Below are 18,028 nucleotides of genomic sequence, written 5' to 3'. Positions count from 1 at the left end.
ATGTGACTATCCGAGAAATTGCAGAAGAGGTGGACATCAGCACTTTTTCGGCACATTCCACTGTGACAGAAGATTTGGCCATGAAAAGAGTTGCAGCGAAATTCATGCCGATGGCTTTGGCATGAAGCTGCTGACGGAGCAAAAACAACTCCATGTTGAAGTCTCACAGGAAATGCTGGACTCCGAAAAATGATGCCCACCTCTTCCACCATTCGGAAGATTCAGACGGCTTTCAGTGGCTTTTCAGTCGTGTGACTATCCAAGAAATGGTGGAAGAGGTGGGCATGTCACAACATGTCCTGTGAGACTTCAACACGGAGTTGTTTTTGATCCGCCGTTATCAGCTTCGTGCCGAAGCACGAATTTCACCACCACTCTTTTCATGGCCAAATCTTCTGTCACAATGGAATGTGCCAAAAAAGTGCTGATGTCCACCTCTTCCACAATTTCTCGGATAGTCACACGACGGTCCCGCATCACCACAGCGTTCACTTTGGAAATGATCCGGTCATTTCAGCATGTTGATGGCCGACCGGAACGCGGCTCGCTCTCCACTGTTGTGCGGACATCATTAAACCGGTTGTACCGCTCCTTAATCTGTGTGATGCCCATAGGATCATCACCGAAAGCCGTCTGAATCTTCCGAATGGTTTCCACCTGGCTGTTGCCCAGTTTCTGGCAGAATTTGATGCAGTCGCGCTGCTCCAGTCGTTCTGCCATTTTCCTTGTGATGAAAATCCGACGAGAGACTACACCCATCCTCACACAAAGGCTACTTACCAGCAAATGATGCAATTGACAGCGTGAAAAAAATTCACGTATGAAGGTTCAAGGTTTGCTCATGCAAGCACACGTGATTCAAATCCATCAGGTTTTTGCAAAAAATAAAAAGGTCGGACACTTTTCTAACAGACCTCGTATATGATAACAAGAACCTAAATAATTTCAAAAGTCACTAAGACTAAGTAAATTACATTAAAATTACATCATTAACAGAAAATAAATGGGTTGAGTTCCTCTTCTAAAAATTGTTGAGGTCTAAGGTTCTAAAAAAATTATGGATTCACACTCCATTCCAACTCATTATACAAGCTTTGCTTAATTTATTATCACCCTTGAAAAATGTCAGGTACCTATTTTATAAACACTACCCAATCTAGAGCCTGAATCTAGGGCAACGCGCTGGTCAGCTTATAAATGGGTAAGGAGGTGGATCTTGGGCAAGGCCAGTGTGACCTGGGCACACCTATCTTGAAGTTGCCAAGCTACCTAAGGGGAACAGTCTAAGTAACACTGGTTTGGGGGTGTGATGAACATTTTGTGTGTGTGTTTTTATAACTGGTGGCTTGGGTGCATATTGCCTCAATAATCATGGCATTATTCCTTTTTTGTTTACTGACATGTTGCATTTCTCTTATGTTGAACTGAAAACTCTTTCCACCGTCCACCAGGGGGTGATGGTCTAGTGGTTAAACTTTGGGCTTGAGACCAGAGAATCCTCGGTTCAAATCCCAGCCTGACCGGAAAATCACTAAGGGCCCTTGGGCAAGGTCCTTAATCCCCTAGTTGCTCCCAGTGTGTAGTGAGTACCTTGTATGGCAGCACCCCCACATCAGGGTGATTGTGAGGCATTAGTGTGTAAAGCGCTTTGGGTGTCTGATGCAGATGGAAAAGCATTATATAAATGCAGTCCGTTTACCATTTATTTACCGTCTGCATGAAATCAAGACGAAATGCAAAACATAACTGTATTCTAATACCACTTGAGGTCATAACATAGTGTGTATTCTGATACTACTGGAGGCCATAGCAAAGAGTGCTGTGCTGTAATGTGAAACACTTAACAGCTGAAACCAAAAGTGATTAAAACACATCCATTTATCATGAAAAGACTTGCACAGCACTTGCGCATATCTTTGAATATCCACTAATGAGCATCACAGTTCGTCTCTTTGATACATTTTTACTGTCAGATGGCTAAACATATTAAATTCATCTCAGTTCTTTGCATTTTGCTATTTCATTCCAGTATTCCAATATTTTTCAAACTCACTTACCTATGGGTTCTTTTTTTTATTTTCAGATCCCCAAATGAGTTTGTTAGTGAAACAAGTCAGCATTGTCCAGCGTGAAGCATATCATCAGAGTGGAAAAGTCCATGTTTTTCGTCTGTCTTCCTAAAACAAAATTAATCTCATCATATTTCATGAAGGAAAAGATAATTAAGGTAATGAGATTTCTTTACACTGGATTTGAAACATGCCAGGCACAGCTGATTGTAGGTCTCTTTCCAATTTTTTAATTAACATGCTCTTTTTGTTATGTGTCGGACGCAGCTCGGAGAACCGACCAGCGTTTGAAGGACCCAGTATGAAATAAGCAGAGCACGGTACAAAGGCTAACTGAATTTAATACATAACAGTGATACAAAAATAACAGAAAGTGCGGTCTGGCGTGGTGCGCTCCCAGCAGCGCTAACGGTCCGGAGCCAGAAGCTGTTCGGACCCAAGGACCCCGCCGACACCCCCCAGGTGGCCGCAACAAACCGAGTCTGTGAAAGAAGGAACCATTATGTGAGTCCACACTCTACACACAGAGAGAACACTTAAAGGTGTACAAACAGCAAACACTTCCTGGCTTGATTACTAATCAGCTTCCCAACCTGCAGGCATGGAACATCCAGTTCACAAAACTCCACTGCAGTGGAAGCCGATACATGACTAACATACAGCTCAATATAATAAAGGTGTGAGGGACACCACATTTACTGACTGTATAAATGTTAGTCACAAAATCTAACGTACCTCAGGAAGTGTGCTGACGAGCGTGAGACCTCACCCCCTCCTCTTTCACAGACCGTGCATCAAACCCTGGACGTTCTCTGCATCCACTGATGATGAGATGGCTCCCGAGACGACGATCTCACCCGTCTGGTCACAAGGTCGCGTCTCTGGCAAATAAACACTGTATACTCCAGTCTTAAATGCCACCATGTTCCAATCCATATAGATGCACCTCAGCTGTGAGTCCTGATGAGCCGCAGGTGATCAGGGTGAGGTCCTGATAACCTCAGCAACACAGCCACTCAGTCCCAAATGCAAGCCACCTGGAAGGAAAAACAAAAGACAGAAACAAAAAGGCAGCCAGGCCCCCCAGCCATACAACAGTACCCCACCCTCACGGGAAGCCTCCCGGCGACCACACAAACCTGGCCCAGGAGAAACACCCCCCTCCAGGGACCATGGCTGGAAACCGCATCTGCATTCATCTTCCAATAGAATGGTTGATGTCCTCTCCTCTGGCTGCATCCTTGCCTTTGTTTCAGTCAGTCACTTAGCACAGGTGTGGCCAGGAGTTCTTAAACCTGTGCAGTCAGCCTTTATCCAACCATGTGCGGTCAGTCATAAAACAAAAAAGACAAACACAAACAACCAAACCACCCCCCCCCCCCCCCTCCCCAGGGGACCGTCCTATCAAACCCCGGGATGAGGAGAAAAGAAAAACCCCAAACTTAAGCTTACAAATAAAAGCGCTAAAACACCCCCCCCCCCCCAAACGACATGTAGGGACCAACACCCCCCAGAGGACTTCCCGCCAGCTCCAGGAGTAATAACCACAGCCGAGGTCCCTCTGGGATCCAACGTCACCCACGGGGACTCCCAGCGCCTCCCAGAGGACCACTCGTCAACCCCAGGAGACGCCTCCCCTCACGACCAACGGACCCAGCCCCGGCTGTCTATGGCTAGATGGACCCACAGCCCTTTCCCCCCCAGAGGACACCACAGTCAAACCCTGAGGGCGGAAACTGGGGGGAAAACACCCCCCCCCCCCCCCCCAGGTGCAGAGGTTACCTGGGAAACGCCCAGCATAACCACACTGCACCACTCCAGCAACGCCGACACTACGGCTCACACGGCTGGAGCCAGAGGAGAAGAGAGGGAACAAAAAGAAAATACCCCAAACCCCCCCCTCCCCTCCCGGGAGCAGAGGGTACCTGGGAAACGCCCAGCACAACCTAACTGCACCACTCCAGCAATGCCGACACTACGGCTCACACGGCTGGAGTCAGAGGAGAAGAGAGGGCATAACAAAAAAAAAGAAAGAAAAAACAACAACCCAAATACCCCCCCCCCCCATGACCCCCCAGGGGACCGTCCCATCAAACCCTGGGAGGTGAAACTGAAAAAAAAAAATATAAAAAGAAAGACTAACCGACTGACATAAGGTTGCTCGGGTCCTTTTTTTTTTTTTTTTTTTTTTTTTGGCAGAACTGCAGGGTCACGACCCCAGACACTAAATAGTGAAAAACAAAAAATAAAATCCCACACAAAAACCAACTCAAAAACACCCACACAAAATGAACTAACACAAAACAAATAAGTGATTTATACCGTCAAGCTCCAACAAATGGAACACACCTGTTCCAACTTAAGAGCTTGACGGTAATGTGACTCAGTCACCAAAAGAGGGAGCCAAAGTGCTAAAAATGAAAAACCCCCTTTGGTAACTGAGAAAACAAACGAGCTGCTTTTCTGTGCGCAGCTGTGAGCAACACACAACCAAAAATGTGATTCAACTAAATAACGCCGGAGCTGATACAACAGACGCAGTAGTTATCTTTATCCGGGGAAACTGTAACACAGGAAGCACCGCGACCCGTGCCACAGAGCTCCGCCGTGCGCGTTCACCCATTACAGACTCACTCCTGCAGCTCCCGTTCAAACCTCTTATCCAGTCGAAGTGCGACGCGAAGCCGTCGCCAGTCACACTCCACCACAACCCACGGATAAGGCACACACAGGAACACGGCTGCAAGAGAGCACGAATCAGTATTCAGTAATGGGTCTCAAACACGCACCATCCGGGCGGAGAGCACCCGCAACTGATCCGGATAACTTCTGAACGTCTGCTGCCGCCTTCCCGGCGCGTTACCGTCTCTGCTACCGCTGGGTCCATGATGTTTGGCCAGAGACTACTGTTATGTGTCGGACGCAGCTCGGAGAACCGACCAGCGTTTGAAGGACCCAGTATGAAATAAGCAGAGCACGGTACAAAGGCTAACTGAATTTAATACATAACAGTGATACAAAAATAACAGAAAGTGCGGTCTGGCGTGGTGCGCTCCCAGCAGCGCTAACGGTCCGGAGCCAGAAGCTGTTCGGACCCAAGGACCCCGCCGACACCCCCCAGGTGGCCGCAACAAACCGAGTCTGTGAAAGAAGGAACCATTATGTGAGTCCACACTCTACACACAGAGAGAACACTTAAAGGTGTACAAACAGCAAACACTTCCTGGCTTGATTACTAATCAGCTTCCCAACCTGCAGGCATGGAACATCCAGTTCACAAAACTCCACTGCAGTGGAAGCCGATACATGACTAACATACAGCTCAATATAATAAAGGTGTGAGGGACACCACATTTACTGACTGTATAAATGTTAGTCACAAAATCTAACGTACCTCAGGAAGTGTGCTGACGAGCGTGAGACCTCACCCCCTCCTCTTTCACAGACCGTGCATCAAACCCTGGACGTTCTCTGCATCCACTGATGATGAGATGGCTCCCGAGACGACGATCTCACCCGTCTGGTCACAAGGTCGAGTCTCTGGCAAATAAACACTGTATACTCCAGTCTTAAATGCCACCATGTTCCAATCCATATAGATGCACCTCAGCTGTGAGTCCTGACGAGCCGCAGGTGATCAGGGTGAGGTCCTGATAACCTCAGCAACACAGCCACTCAGTCCCAAATGCAAGCCACCTGGAAGGAAAAACAAAAGACAGAAACAAAAAGGCAGCCAGGCCCCCCAGCCATACAACACTTTTTTTTTTTTTATCTCTGGCTTCAGCCCGCTTGCATGATCTGTTCCTTCAGACCCCTGTTTTGTTTGTCAAACAATTTTGCACAAAGCTGCTGTTTAAACTAACACCAGCGTAACAGTGTACACAGTGCAATAGATAAAGCTGGAGAGTTTGTAATTCAATCCGTGCACTACCATTGATAAATATTTGTAAAAAGAAAAAGATGAATCTGGATGAATATATTTGTTGAAAATGTAAAATATGAATGCGGCTAATGTAAATGTAGCCTCCATGAGGGGGATTAAGCTTTTGTTGATGTTGGGTATCTCAAAAGAATATGGGTTTTAGGATGATTGGGCAGTTGGACGATGGAATCGTCCATTGCCGATATCTGACACCTTCAACCGTTGTCATGTTTACTTTGTCAGAAACTTTCAAGAGCATCCGCAGTGTCATGTAGAGGAAATTTTTCTTAACATCCATGCCAACATAAAGGACTTATGGTCCTATGTAGGCATGCAATGGCTTCTCCATTTTAAATGACTGGATAGATTTATGTATAAAAATGGAGCATAAATGAGTGTCAGGCAGACAGTGCATACTGAAGGACAGCAGCGAGTCTTTATTTCTGTGTGAAACAGCTGAGATGTGCTGTACTGGGCAATCTATAACGTGTATTTTGAAACAAGCGGGCACTCCAGATGCACTACCACCGGTTGTCCCATAGGGGACTATGTTCTGCTGCTGAGTTTGCATTGTGGCATCAGATTTTCAAGCCACCTGCAGAAAAAAAAAAAATTCATTGAAGGTATCGTGAAGAGTTTGGCCACCCACCCAGTTTCATCGTCCAACATGATATTTTGCTGTAGACATCATGATTTTCAAATTAAGTAGATGTCACACAGCCCATATGGGGTTTCAGTGACATTTGGTATAGAGTTATACAGGTAAAATTGCGTTAACGTGTTTGTGTAAGTCACATTTCGGATTGACTCATGGTCGATTTGTGTACCCTGAAAATTTAGACTACTGTGTAAAAGTGAGTTTTGATATGATCGTTTCTGGGAGGGGTCATCAGTGCGGATGATTCTGGATGATGATTTCTTCTTCCTCCTCCGGCTGCTGCACGTCACCATGACGGTGGATGATGCTGTGCAGAATTTACACACATGGCGGGCGTGTGTGTGAATTCTGCCCCAATCTGAACCGGCAGTAAGGATTTAAAGAGTCACATTCAAAAGCTTCCAGAATTGTCCGCACTGACAAAGCCCTCATGGCTGACACACCGCAGCCAGAGGAGGAAAAAAGATCCTGAACCTACTCCACATAAAGAAATCATGGCCATCCAGGAAGCAGTCACACTTCAAATGGTTGAAACATTTGTAATATGGCAAGGTAAGCTGATTTTAAGCTTTTTTGGTCAACGTTATTAACTCGCAATTTCAGATAACTTACGGTCCAATTTTGTGGACCCCAACTTGTACGAGTTAACGAGGTTTACCTGTACCTTGGATCAAGGAAAAGTTGATTAAATTTTCTTTGCGTTTCCAAATCAAGGCAACCCCCCAGCATCCAGGGCCAGCCCAAAAAAAACAAAACAAAAAAAAAAACAGTCTGGATCAAGGGGTGGATCTTGCCTTTGATTGTTGAGCTTTGATTGTTTCTTTTTATCCTAATTCTGCCTTTTATCTTTAATCTGCAATCCTGATGCCTTTGATCCTATAATCAAGGTTCTGTGTAGTTCAGCAATCAAGATCTGCCCTTGATCCTGATTCCTTTGATCCTGATTATAGGCTGAAAGCGCAATGGGTAGACAAACGGATGGTAATGTAAACCTAATCTCCTTGGTGAGGTTCAAAGATAAGACACGGGGATGAAAGGTGAGAGGTCAACATCAAATTTCAGCAAATCATCTAACAATGTTATTGACCAGATGAAATGCATGACCTCACAATGAAGAAATAAAGGAAAATATAAATGGGGGCATAAACAGAAGACTGACTGGTCTGGGTGGAGGTGGGAGCTTTATGATTGCCTTTCGAGTTCTTACAAGTGGTGACATTTTACATGCACAGGGTTACAAATAGAAAAAATCTGGAAGCACTGATTCAAGCAGTTTCAATTTAAGAACATATGCCCCAGATTTTTAATGAACAAATATCGAACTGATTGCATTTTGAATGTTTTGATGTTTGCTTGCTATCAGAGATTTTTTTCTCAAAGTCTTGCAGACTGATAACTTACTGCAGGACTTCTATATTTTCCCTTGCAGTTCCATCTAACTTTACAGTGATGGCTCTAGTCCATAAAAGCGGGGGGGGGGGGGGGGGGTATTAAGGTGCCGCACCTCAAAATAATGAGAAAAGAAAAAATATACTACTACATAATTAATAAATAAGAAATGAGTATGGTTTGCTCAGAGTCAGACTATGCAAGTCCTCATCAGTGCCAGTATGTATTTAAATTTGTTCCAACACGTTATTTCAGTGTTTTCATTTCATTTCCTTTCTGTCCATGAGAGTAAAGCCCACTGGTTGGGTTGTCAGTCAGATGAAAGTCTATGGAAGGTCGTGAACTTTTCACAATCGTGACCTGAGGCTGAGTTTTAATTTGAGCATCAAACCTTCCCTCATGGATGCTGGTCTTTACATCTGAGACCAACTCGCATAATTTTTCATGTTTTTCAAATTGAGTTTTATTTTTCAATTTATTTCATTTATACAATGCCAAATAACAACAAAGTTGCCTCAGAGCACTTCACATAAGTACCTTACCAACCCCTAGACCAAGCACACAGGCAGCAGTGGTGAGGAAAAACTACCTCTGATGATGTTGATGAAGAAACCTCAAGCAGACCAGTCTCAGAGGGGTGACCCACTGCTTAGGCCATTTTAACAGTTACAAGGTTTTTACAAAGTTCTTACCAAACTGAAGAAACAAGAAACAGAAAAACCAAAATAGCATCAAATCAAAGTGCATCATTAAGATGAGCATGCAGTCAGTTGCACTACAAGCAGGGGGTCATCCAGCACCATGGGATATGGGGCCAGCATCCGTCCATCACGTCATCATGGAGGAGTACATTCCAAAAGCAGACCACAGTGTGCTGCTTCAGCTTTAGTCAGGGTATCTCCTGATCAATCCAGTACACTGTGGTATGCAGCTGTCAGCCTTGCACAGTGTCATCAATGCCTCAGACAGGGAGAAAAAGAGCAGAATCAGTTGGCCAGAAAATAACAGCACCTAAGGTATGAGTTCACCAGCTATAAATCGACATGGAAACAGAGAGAATACTCTGATCACTGACAGCAAGCCTTGAGCTTCACTAACAGACCCAGAATTTAGATGAAGTGAGGCTGAGAACTGTTCCATTGCTAATAAGATGAGTTAAAGAGATTGGAAACATAGTTCCATACTATGCCAGAATGCTAGCCATATGAGAGTGAGAAGAGATGTGTCTTCAGTCCGGACTTGAATATCACGACAGGATCTGACTGGTTTATCTCTACATGAAGACCATCCCTGGTTCTCAAGACCAGGCACCTAAGTGGCTCTACTCTACTCTTTTCTACTCTCCTATTTTACTCTTCCTTTTTAGATATTTAGATATACCTTGTATACTGGCATAGTTCCTCCTTAGAATTGGAATATAATATATAAGATATACCTTAATGAATTTTCATATTACAAAACAGGGGGATGATAACAGAAGGCTCTGTGCCCTGCAGACTTTTTGGTCATCCTAGGGATACAAAGTAATCCTAAGAATGCAGATCCCAGGCCAGTACGTAGGGTTCTGGGTTCTAGCCACGCTGGGCGGCACCACCCAGTACTGCAAATTGCCGCACAGCTCTCAGGTTCTAATTGACTGTGCCGCCTGGCAATGATTTTCTGAAAATTTAAAACTTAAATTAAGAAGTTAAATAAAAACTGATTTCTTCTCATGGCCATCACATGATGAATCTCTGCATGGAGAAGCACTTCTCTGCAACTGCTCAGCACTTCTCAGCGCTTATTTATTTATTTTATAAACTTACACTTTGGCAGAAACATGCAAGAAAAAACTTTGATATTACAAATATTACAACATACGAGGGCTGTCCATAAAGTATAGGTCCTTTTAATTTTTTTCAAAAACTATATGGATTTCATTCATATGTTTTTACGTCAGACATGCATGAACCCTCGTGCTCATGCGTGAGTTTTTCCACGCCTGTCAGTGACATCATTCGCCTGTGAGCACTCCTTGTGGGAGGAGTCATCCAGCCCCTCGTCGGAATTCCTTTGTCTGAGAAGTTGCTGAGAGATTGGCGCTTTGTTTGATCAAAATTTTTTCTAAACCTGTGAGACACATCGAAGTGGACATGGTTCGAAAAATTAAGCTGGTTTTCAGTGAAAATTTTAACGGCTGATGAGAGATTATGAGGTGACACTGTCGCTTTAAGGACTTCCCACAGTGCGAGACGTCGTGCAGCGCTCTCAGGCGGCGTCATCAGCCTGTTTCAAGCTTAAAACCTCCACATTTCAGGCTCTATTGATCCAGGACGTCGTGAGAGAACAGAGAAGTTTCAGAAGAAGTCGGTTTCAGCATTTTATCCGGATATTCCACTGTTAAAGGAGATTTTTTTTAATGAAAGACGTGCGGACGGGTCCGCGCGTCGGGACGCAGCCGACGCGGTGCGGCGGCACAGGAAAAACACCTCCGTGTTGATAACCATTTGTAAAATCCAGGCGGCTTTTGATGGCTTTCAGTGGAGTGAGTATATGAGAAATTGTTTAACAGCTGGACATGTTCCAACTTGTCTTTAAGGCTTCCTAAAGAGGTGTTTTTCCTGTGGCGGAGCGTCGCGGCGGCTGCGTCCCGACGCGCGGACCCGTCCGCACGTCTTTCATTAAAAAAATCTCCTTTAACAGTGGAATATCCGGATAAAATGCTGAAACCGACTTCTTCTGAAACGTCTCTGTTCTCTCACGACGTCCTGGATCAATAGAGCCTGAAATGTGGAGATTTTCAGGCTGAAGACGGCGCCTGGGACCGCTGAGCGATGTCTCGCACTGTGGGAAGTCCTTAAAGCGACAGTGTCACCTCAAAATCTCTCATCAGCCGTTAAAATTTTCACTGAAAACCAGCTTAATTTTTCGAACCATGTCCACTTCGATGTGTCTCACAGGTTTAGAAAAAAGTTTGATCAAACAAAGCGCCAGTCTCTCAGCAACTTCTCAGACAAAGGAATTCCGACGAGGGGTTGGACGACTCCTCCCACAAGGAGTGCTCACAGGCGAATGACGTCACCGACAGGCGTGGAAAAACTCACGCATGCGCACGAGGGTTCAAGCATGTCTGACGTAAAAACATATGAATGAAATCCATATAGTTTTTGAAAAAAATAAAAAGGACCTATACTTTATGGACAGACCTCGTAAATGTATTTTTTGTCTATTATCCTTGCTTTAAAGTTTCAGTGCATCTAAAACCACTCAAAATTAGTGAAAATATGCCAATAATGTTTTAGAGGTATAAAAGCTTATAGCTTCAGGGGGCTCCGCCCCCTCGACCCCTGTTGTGCGCTTCAGTGGGCCCCTGAACCCCACACCATGACTTCAAAGCCTCAGAATTTACCCATCACAGAATTTACCCAGCATTTACCCGGTACTAAAATGGTCCTAGCTAGAACCATGGTAGGGTGTAATTAGGTCAGCTAAGTAGGGAGATGCTAGTCAATGAATATTTTTATAGATTAGTAACAGAACCTTAAAATCCAACCTTACAGAGACAAGAAGCCAGTAAATCCAGTTTTTGATGTAATTTTAGACAGTGGACAAATCACTTCCGCCCAACACAGGGGCTTCACTCATCTGTTGGCACTGTGGCTGTAATACCCAGAAACATTTTTGGTATTCCAATGACCACCACAGCCTGTTGTGTTCCAAGTCCAACTTTAAGATACTTTTGTCTTATTTTGTTTGTGCACTTTTCTGAATGTCACATAACATCATTCAAAGCAAAGATCAGCATGGCACACTCTTTGGAATCTTAAAGCACGCTTTGAAGCTTTGAATGGACATATTCCACTGGCTGAATTCAAAACAAGAAGCCAACGGTGGACTAGCTAAAATGATAATGTTTGCTATCAAGGAATTATCCCTACATTAATAGCGAGTCTGACTTGCAAAATTAAATCAGGTCAGGTGTGGAAGCATGCGCTGATGGTGCATGATGGACTACCTTTGATCCTGGATGGTAATCATCCAAGTATACATCAATCCATCCTCACCTCTTAAAGGTAGCCATCTAACTGCCATAGTCAAGTGAAATGTGGGCATCCCTTTTGAATTCTCCTGCAGCTGGGGTCCTCATTACTGAGGCACCTGAATGCAAGATCATGCCCATAGAAGTGCGCCAGATGGCCAAAATGTTGTAGCTGACCATTGCTCCTCATCTGAGACTTTTTCACAAAATCATTCCAGTGGTACCCAAGGATCCTTGAAAGGAACCTAGTACCAAAGACATCCACACATCATCTTAGATCACTGGTTAGCATTCAAGTCTCACAACCATACAGCAAGAAAGGAAGTGCTGGGACCCTAAAGACTTAAACCCTGTGAACCTTGTGACATGTGAACCCTCCTTTCAAAATGACACGCCAGCAAGTAAAATGCAAAGGTGAGGAAACCATTAAAGTGTCCTTAAATCTACCTGAAGTACTTCATAATCGGACAAGTACATTCTTGAATACTTTTGTTGGCACAAAGAAAACATCTTAGTGTTTTTTAGGGATTGAAGGACTCACTGTCATCTTCTTCCTCTACATTTTCCCCTGAATGATCATGCAGTTGAAATGTGCCCAAGATTAAGTACTTTGGGGGTTCAGGGTCATGCTCAGAGACAATTTAGCACTCAGCTGCAACTGGGGATCTGAACTAGCAATATCTGTTTTTCATATGCCTGTGCTATCAACGAAACCATCCAAAATGAAAATTTTGAAGACTTACTGAATGTATTGCCATATTTTTACTGTTGCATTGGATTTTTTTGCTCAGTTCAGTTTGAAAGGAATCCATCTGGTAATCTGAAGAAACATCAGCACTCTCCACAAAGTGAACAGAAGTCCATGAGAGCTTGAACAACTTTCCATCCTTCTGTTGCTTCTCGCTCGGTTCTTTTTTAGGGGTTCATTTCGGCGCTCGCTGCTCCACTCAAACAACAAGTCATTTGTACTGAGTCGAGCCTCATCCCTTGGCGTATTTCCAAGTGTGTGTGTGTGTGTGTGTGTGTGTGTGTGTGTGTGTGTGTGTGTGTGTGTGTGTGTGTGTGTGTGTGTGTGTGTGTGTGTGTGTTTGGGGGGGTAGAAAACCTCTCTGATGTCACTTTGAAGACTAGAACTAATTAGCGAATCGTTATAATGAGGCATCTCTAAGTGCAGATCTTTTGTTACTCAGCAGCTGTCTAATTGGAGTTGGTGTATTTTGTGGAAGATGCAACAAAGTGTTCGAATATAACTGACACACATGGATGACATCTTTACATTTTACATATATTGCATTGCTTGTTTGGCTTTTATTTCATGTTATTTTGGTTTTATGTAATCGATTTTCCTGTCTTCTAACCAATGATGACTTCATTTATGCAATTTAAACATTTTGAGAAAAAAATACTGTCCATTAACCTTTAGTATGAACTATTATTAACCTTCTGATCTACAGTACACTGCAGCTGTGGATAATTTCTGTGTGTGGGTAGAAGTAGCAGACTAGCAACATAGCTACTGCGCACAAACAAGACTAGTAAAGGCATTCTCATCTTGGATTGTCAATGCAATTTTAATCCAGAGTCTGCCCAGCTTTCTCTGTGGAATTTGCATGGGTTTTGTCCGGGCACTCAAGTTTCCTCCCACCATTTATAAATAAAAACAAAACAACAAAAACAATGTTCATTGGGGTCATGGTTTACACGCACTGGACTGTGGCTGTCTATAACACCTAGCATTGGGATTGTGTGTCTATTGATAAATTAGGATGTGTTAAATGCAGATGAAAAATTTCTTTGTATGTACGTACAGATGATACTCCTATTACTATTATTGCCACATATATATATATATATATATACACACACACACAGTGAGGAAAATAAGTATTTCAACACCCTGCGATTTTGCAAGTTCTCCCACTTAGAAATCATGAAGGGGTCTGAAATTTTCAGCTTAGGTGCGTGTCCACTGTGAGAGACATAATCTGAAAAAAAAATCTGGAAATCACAATGTATGTTTTTTTTAATAATTTAATTGTATGTTATTGCTGCAAATAAATATTCGATCCCCTACCAACCAGCAAGAATTCTGGCTCACACAGACCTGTTCATTTTTCTTTAAGAAGCCCTCTTATTCTGCACTCTTTATCTGTATTGATTGCACCTGTTTGAACTTGTTACCTGTATAAAAGACACCTGTTCACACACTCAATCAATCACACTCCAACCTGTCCACCATAGCCAAGACCAAAGAGCTGTCTAAGGACACCAGGGACAAAACTGTAGACCTGCACAAGGCTGGGATGGACTACAGGACAACAGGCAAGCAGCTTGGTAGAAGACAACAACTGTTATGATTATTTATTAGGAAGTGGAAGAAACACAAGATGACTGTCAATCTCACCTCCGTCTGGGATGCATGCAAGATCTCACTTTGTGGGGTAAGGATGATTCTGAGAAAGCTCAGAACTACACAGGAGGACCTGGTCAATGACCTGAAGAGAGCTGGGACCACAGTCACAAAGATTACATTAGTAACACATGATGCTGTCATGGTTTAAAATCCTGCAGGGCAGCAAGGTCCCCCTGCTCAAGCCAGCACATGTCCAGGCCCGTTTGAAGTTCACCAGTGACCATCTGGATGATCCAGGAGGCATGGGAGAAGGTCATGTGGTCAGATGAGACCAGAATAGAGCTTTTTGGAATCAACTCCACTTACCATGTTTAAAGGATGAGAACAACCCCAAGAAAACCATCCCAACCGTGAAGCATGGGGGTGGAAACATCATACTCTGAGGGTGCTCTTCTGCAAAGGGGACAGGACGACTGCACCATTTTGAAAGGAGGATGGATGGAATCATGTATTGCGAGATTTTGGCAAACAACCTCCTTCCCTCAGTAAGAGCATTGAAGATGGGTCATGGCTGGGTCTTCCAGCATGACAATGACCCCAAACACACAACCAGGGCAACTAAGGAGGGGCTCCATAAGAAGCATTTCAAGGTCCTGGAGTGGCCTGGCCAGTCTCCAGACCTGAACTCAATAGAAAATCTTTGGAGGGAGCTGAAACTCCAAACCTGACAGATTTGGAGAAGATCTGTATGGAGGAGTGGACCAAAATCCCTGCTGCAGTGTGTGAAAACCTGGTGAAAAACTACAGGAAACATTTGACCTCTGTAATTGCAAACAAAGACTACTGTACCAAATATTAACATTGATTTTCACAGGTGTTCAAATACGTTTTTGCAGCAGTAACATACAAATAAATTTTTTTTTAGATTATGTCTCTTACAGTGGACATGCACCTACGATGACAATATCAGACCCCTCCATGATTTCTAAGTGGGAGAACTTGCAAAATGGTAGGGTGTTCAAATACTTATTTTCCTCACTGTATATATATATATATATATATATATATATATATATATATATACTCAACAAAAATATAAACGCAACACTGGTTTTGCTCCCATTTTGTATGAGATGAACTCAAAGATCTAAAACTTTTTCCACATACACAATATCACCATTTCCCTCAAATATTGTTCACAAACCAGTCTAAATCTGTGATAGTGAGCACTTCTCCTTTGCTGAGATAATCCATCCCACCTCACAGGTGTGCCATATCAAGATGCTGATTAGACACCATGATTAGTGCACAGGTGTGCCTTAGACTGGGCTACCATGTGCCTTTTACCAAAGAGTGGCTTCTGTCTGGCCACTCTATCATACAGGCCTAATTGGTGGATTGCTGCAGAGATGGTTGTCCTTCTGGAAGGTTCTCCTCTCTACATAGAGGAATGCTGGAGCTCTGACAGAGTGACAGTTGGTCACCTCCCTGACTACGGTGCTTCTCCCCCTATCGCTCAGTTTAGATGGGTGACCAGCTCTAGGAAGAATCTTCCATGTATGTATGATGGAGGCCACTGTGCTCATTGGGGCCTTCAAAGCAATAGAAATGTTTTTGTCTTCCCCAGATTTGTGTCTTGAGACAGTCCTGTCTTGGAGGTCTACAGACAATTCCTTTGGGTTCATGGTTGGTTTGTGCTCTGACATGCACTGTCAACTGTGGGACCTTATATGTAGACAGGTGTGTTTCCAAATCATGTCCAATCACCTGAATTTACCCCAGGTGATTGGACAACTTCAATTAAGCTGTAGAAGCTCAGTTTTGAGCTTCATGGCAAAGGCTGTAAAATCAAAGTCTGTAAACCTTTCTTCACCAGCAAAGGCACATCGTTGGGGATTTCCACAACTGTACCCAAGGCAGTCTGTGTAAGCACTGAACAGTATGCAAGCCAGAAGAAATCCCTGAAGAAAGCCAATATTTACCAGAAGAAAAGGCAGCCTCTGCTTCTGCTCTGAACAGCACTCACAGGACCCGGGTATAGGCTGCCCATAATGTCCAGCAACTTCTTGGGGAACCCACAAATTCCCAGGATGTCTGTTGCTGCATGGTAAACATGCCAAAGCTACACACATTTTATGATCAGTTAAAAAAAAAATGAACTTAAGTTGTTAAAAGAAGAATGATAGGACACATGTTCACATTACTAAACCAATGTAAAATATCATGTACAATCCTGAAAAAGAAGGATGCAGGAACTGGCCACAAGGACATTTTTTGGTTTCACTTTCCTAGAACTGTCCTTCTATGAACGACCAACATCAATGTGCACAAACACAACTACTTTTTCAAACTGTTCACATCAGTGTTTAAATCTGTCAATGAATAATATAAAGTCAATGATCATTCACCATCTCTCTGTCATTTATTTAAATATCCCCATATATTTGTTCCAATTTTAAGAAAGCCTTTATTTTTGTAGTCAAATAAATAAATCATGCACCCACTCTCCATGGGGAGGAAAAAAAAATCAAAATGTAATATTGTCTTGCTTTTCTGTTTCTGTTTGTCTTTTCACAGCTCCCTTGACAGACAAGCCTCCAAAAATCCTGTTTCCTTCAGAGAACCAAGTGAGCATCATAGAGATGGCATTAGGTAAGAAAAGATATTCCCACATATAATCTGCACGGTGCATCACGTGTGCTGACGGTGACGCGGCGGCTTCTCACTTCACATTCAAAGCCAGTTCTCTGAAAGTAGGTCTCGTTCTAATTCACAGTGGCTTTGTTTTGAGAAATATATGTCATTGGATTCCCTCTTTTCTCTGCATATTTAGCGGCTATATTTGGGTCAGAATGTATTGGGAAACAGTTCTTGTGGAGTAACGGGCCAGTGGAGGGAATGGCTATATTATCTAATGCCAAGCAAAGTTACAGTCTTTAAACAGGAGTTTTATTTTATGCAAAAGTTATTTCATAATATAGGCACACAAAAAAAACAAGCACCCCCCCCCCCCCCCAACACATATATACATACATATTTTTTTTTTCAGAAGAACACATGGTGCCAGAAGATGCCAAAACCTTTTACTTCTCTCACCCAGGACAGTGGCTAGAGTTGTGGTAGATGCTGCATTGTGACTCGATGGCAACAAAACTCAACAAGCAAGAGGGCAAGATGCGGGTTTGTACATACTGTACTCGTTGTACAGCAGTTAGCTCCAGAATATACCAGCATATAGACCCAGTGAACTTTCTGTCCTTGAACATGACACTTCATCTGCATTGTCATAGTCCAAACAGCTGTGAACGAGTACAGGCTTTGGCTGGGAAAGTACCTTTCGATGAACTGGCGTCTCATCCAAAGGGAATTATCAGCTGATTCACATTGCAGAACCCACGGAAAAGTCCCGACTGGACTCATACAGGGCTTATGTCTACTCACTGGGGAAGGAAGCAGAGCCATTCTGTAAGATTGTCACATTTTCTGAAGAGAATGATGAAGATCCAAATGATGATGAGAATGTTTGACAAAACTGGAACCTTATTTATTGCCTAAGGCGAATGTTATTCCATCAGCACACACAGAAACGAGGAGAAACAGCAGAGGAATACTTCAGAAG

The 18,028-nt window shown here is 43.4% G+C and overlaps 1 protein-coding gene across 2 annotated transcripts in view; it reads left to right on the top strand.

The window, feature by feature from the left end:
* LOC117514902 (interleukin-1 receptor accessory protein-like 1) overlaps nucleotides 1–18,028 on the top strand; it is a 1,012,041-nt gene that overhangs the window by 545,991 nt on the left and 448,022 nt on the right. For both annotated transcript variants that reach the window (XM_034175476.1, XM_034175482.1), the window contains exon 5: nucleotides 16,987–17,061. In XM_034175476.1, coding sequence (XP_034031367.1) covers nucleotides 16,987–17,061 — 75 coding nt within the window. The remainder of the gene's footprint in view (nucleotides 1–16,986; nucleotides 17,062–18,028) is intronic.

Source organism: Thalassophryne amazonica, chromosome 1, assembly GCF_902500255.1.
Source record: "Thalassophryne amazonica chromosome 1, fThaAma1.1, whole genome shotgun sequence".
In the NCBI taxonomy this organism is placed as follows: Eukaryota; Metazoa; Chordata; class Actinopteri; order Batrachoidiformes; family Batrachoididae; genus Thalassophryne; species Thalassophryne amazonica.
This window is presented reverse-complemented; position numbering and strand designations above follow the sequence as displayed.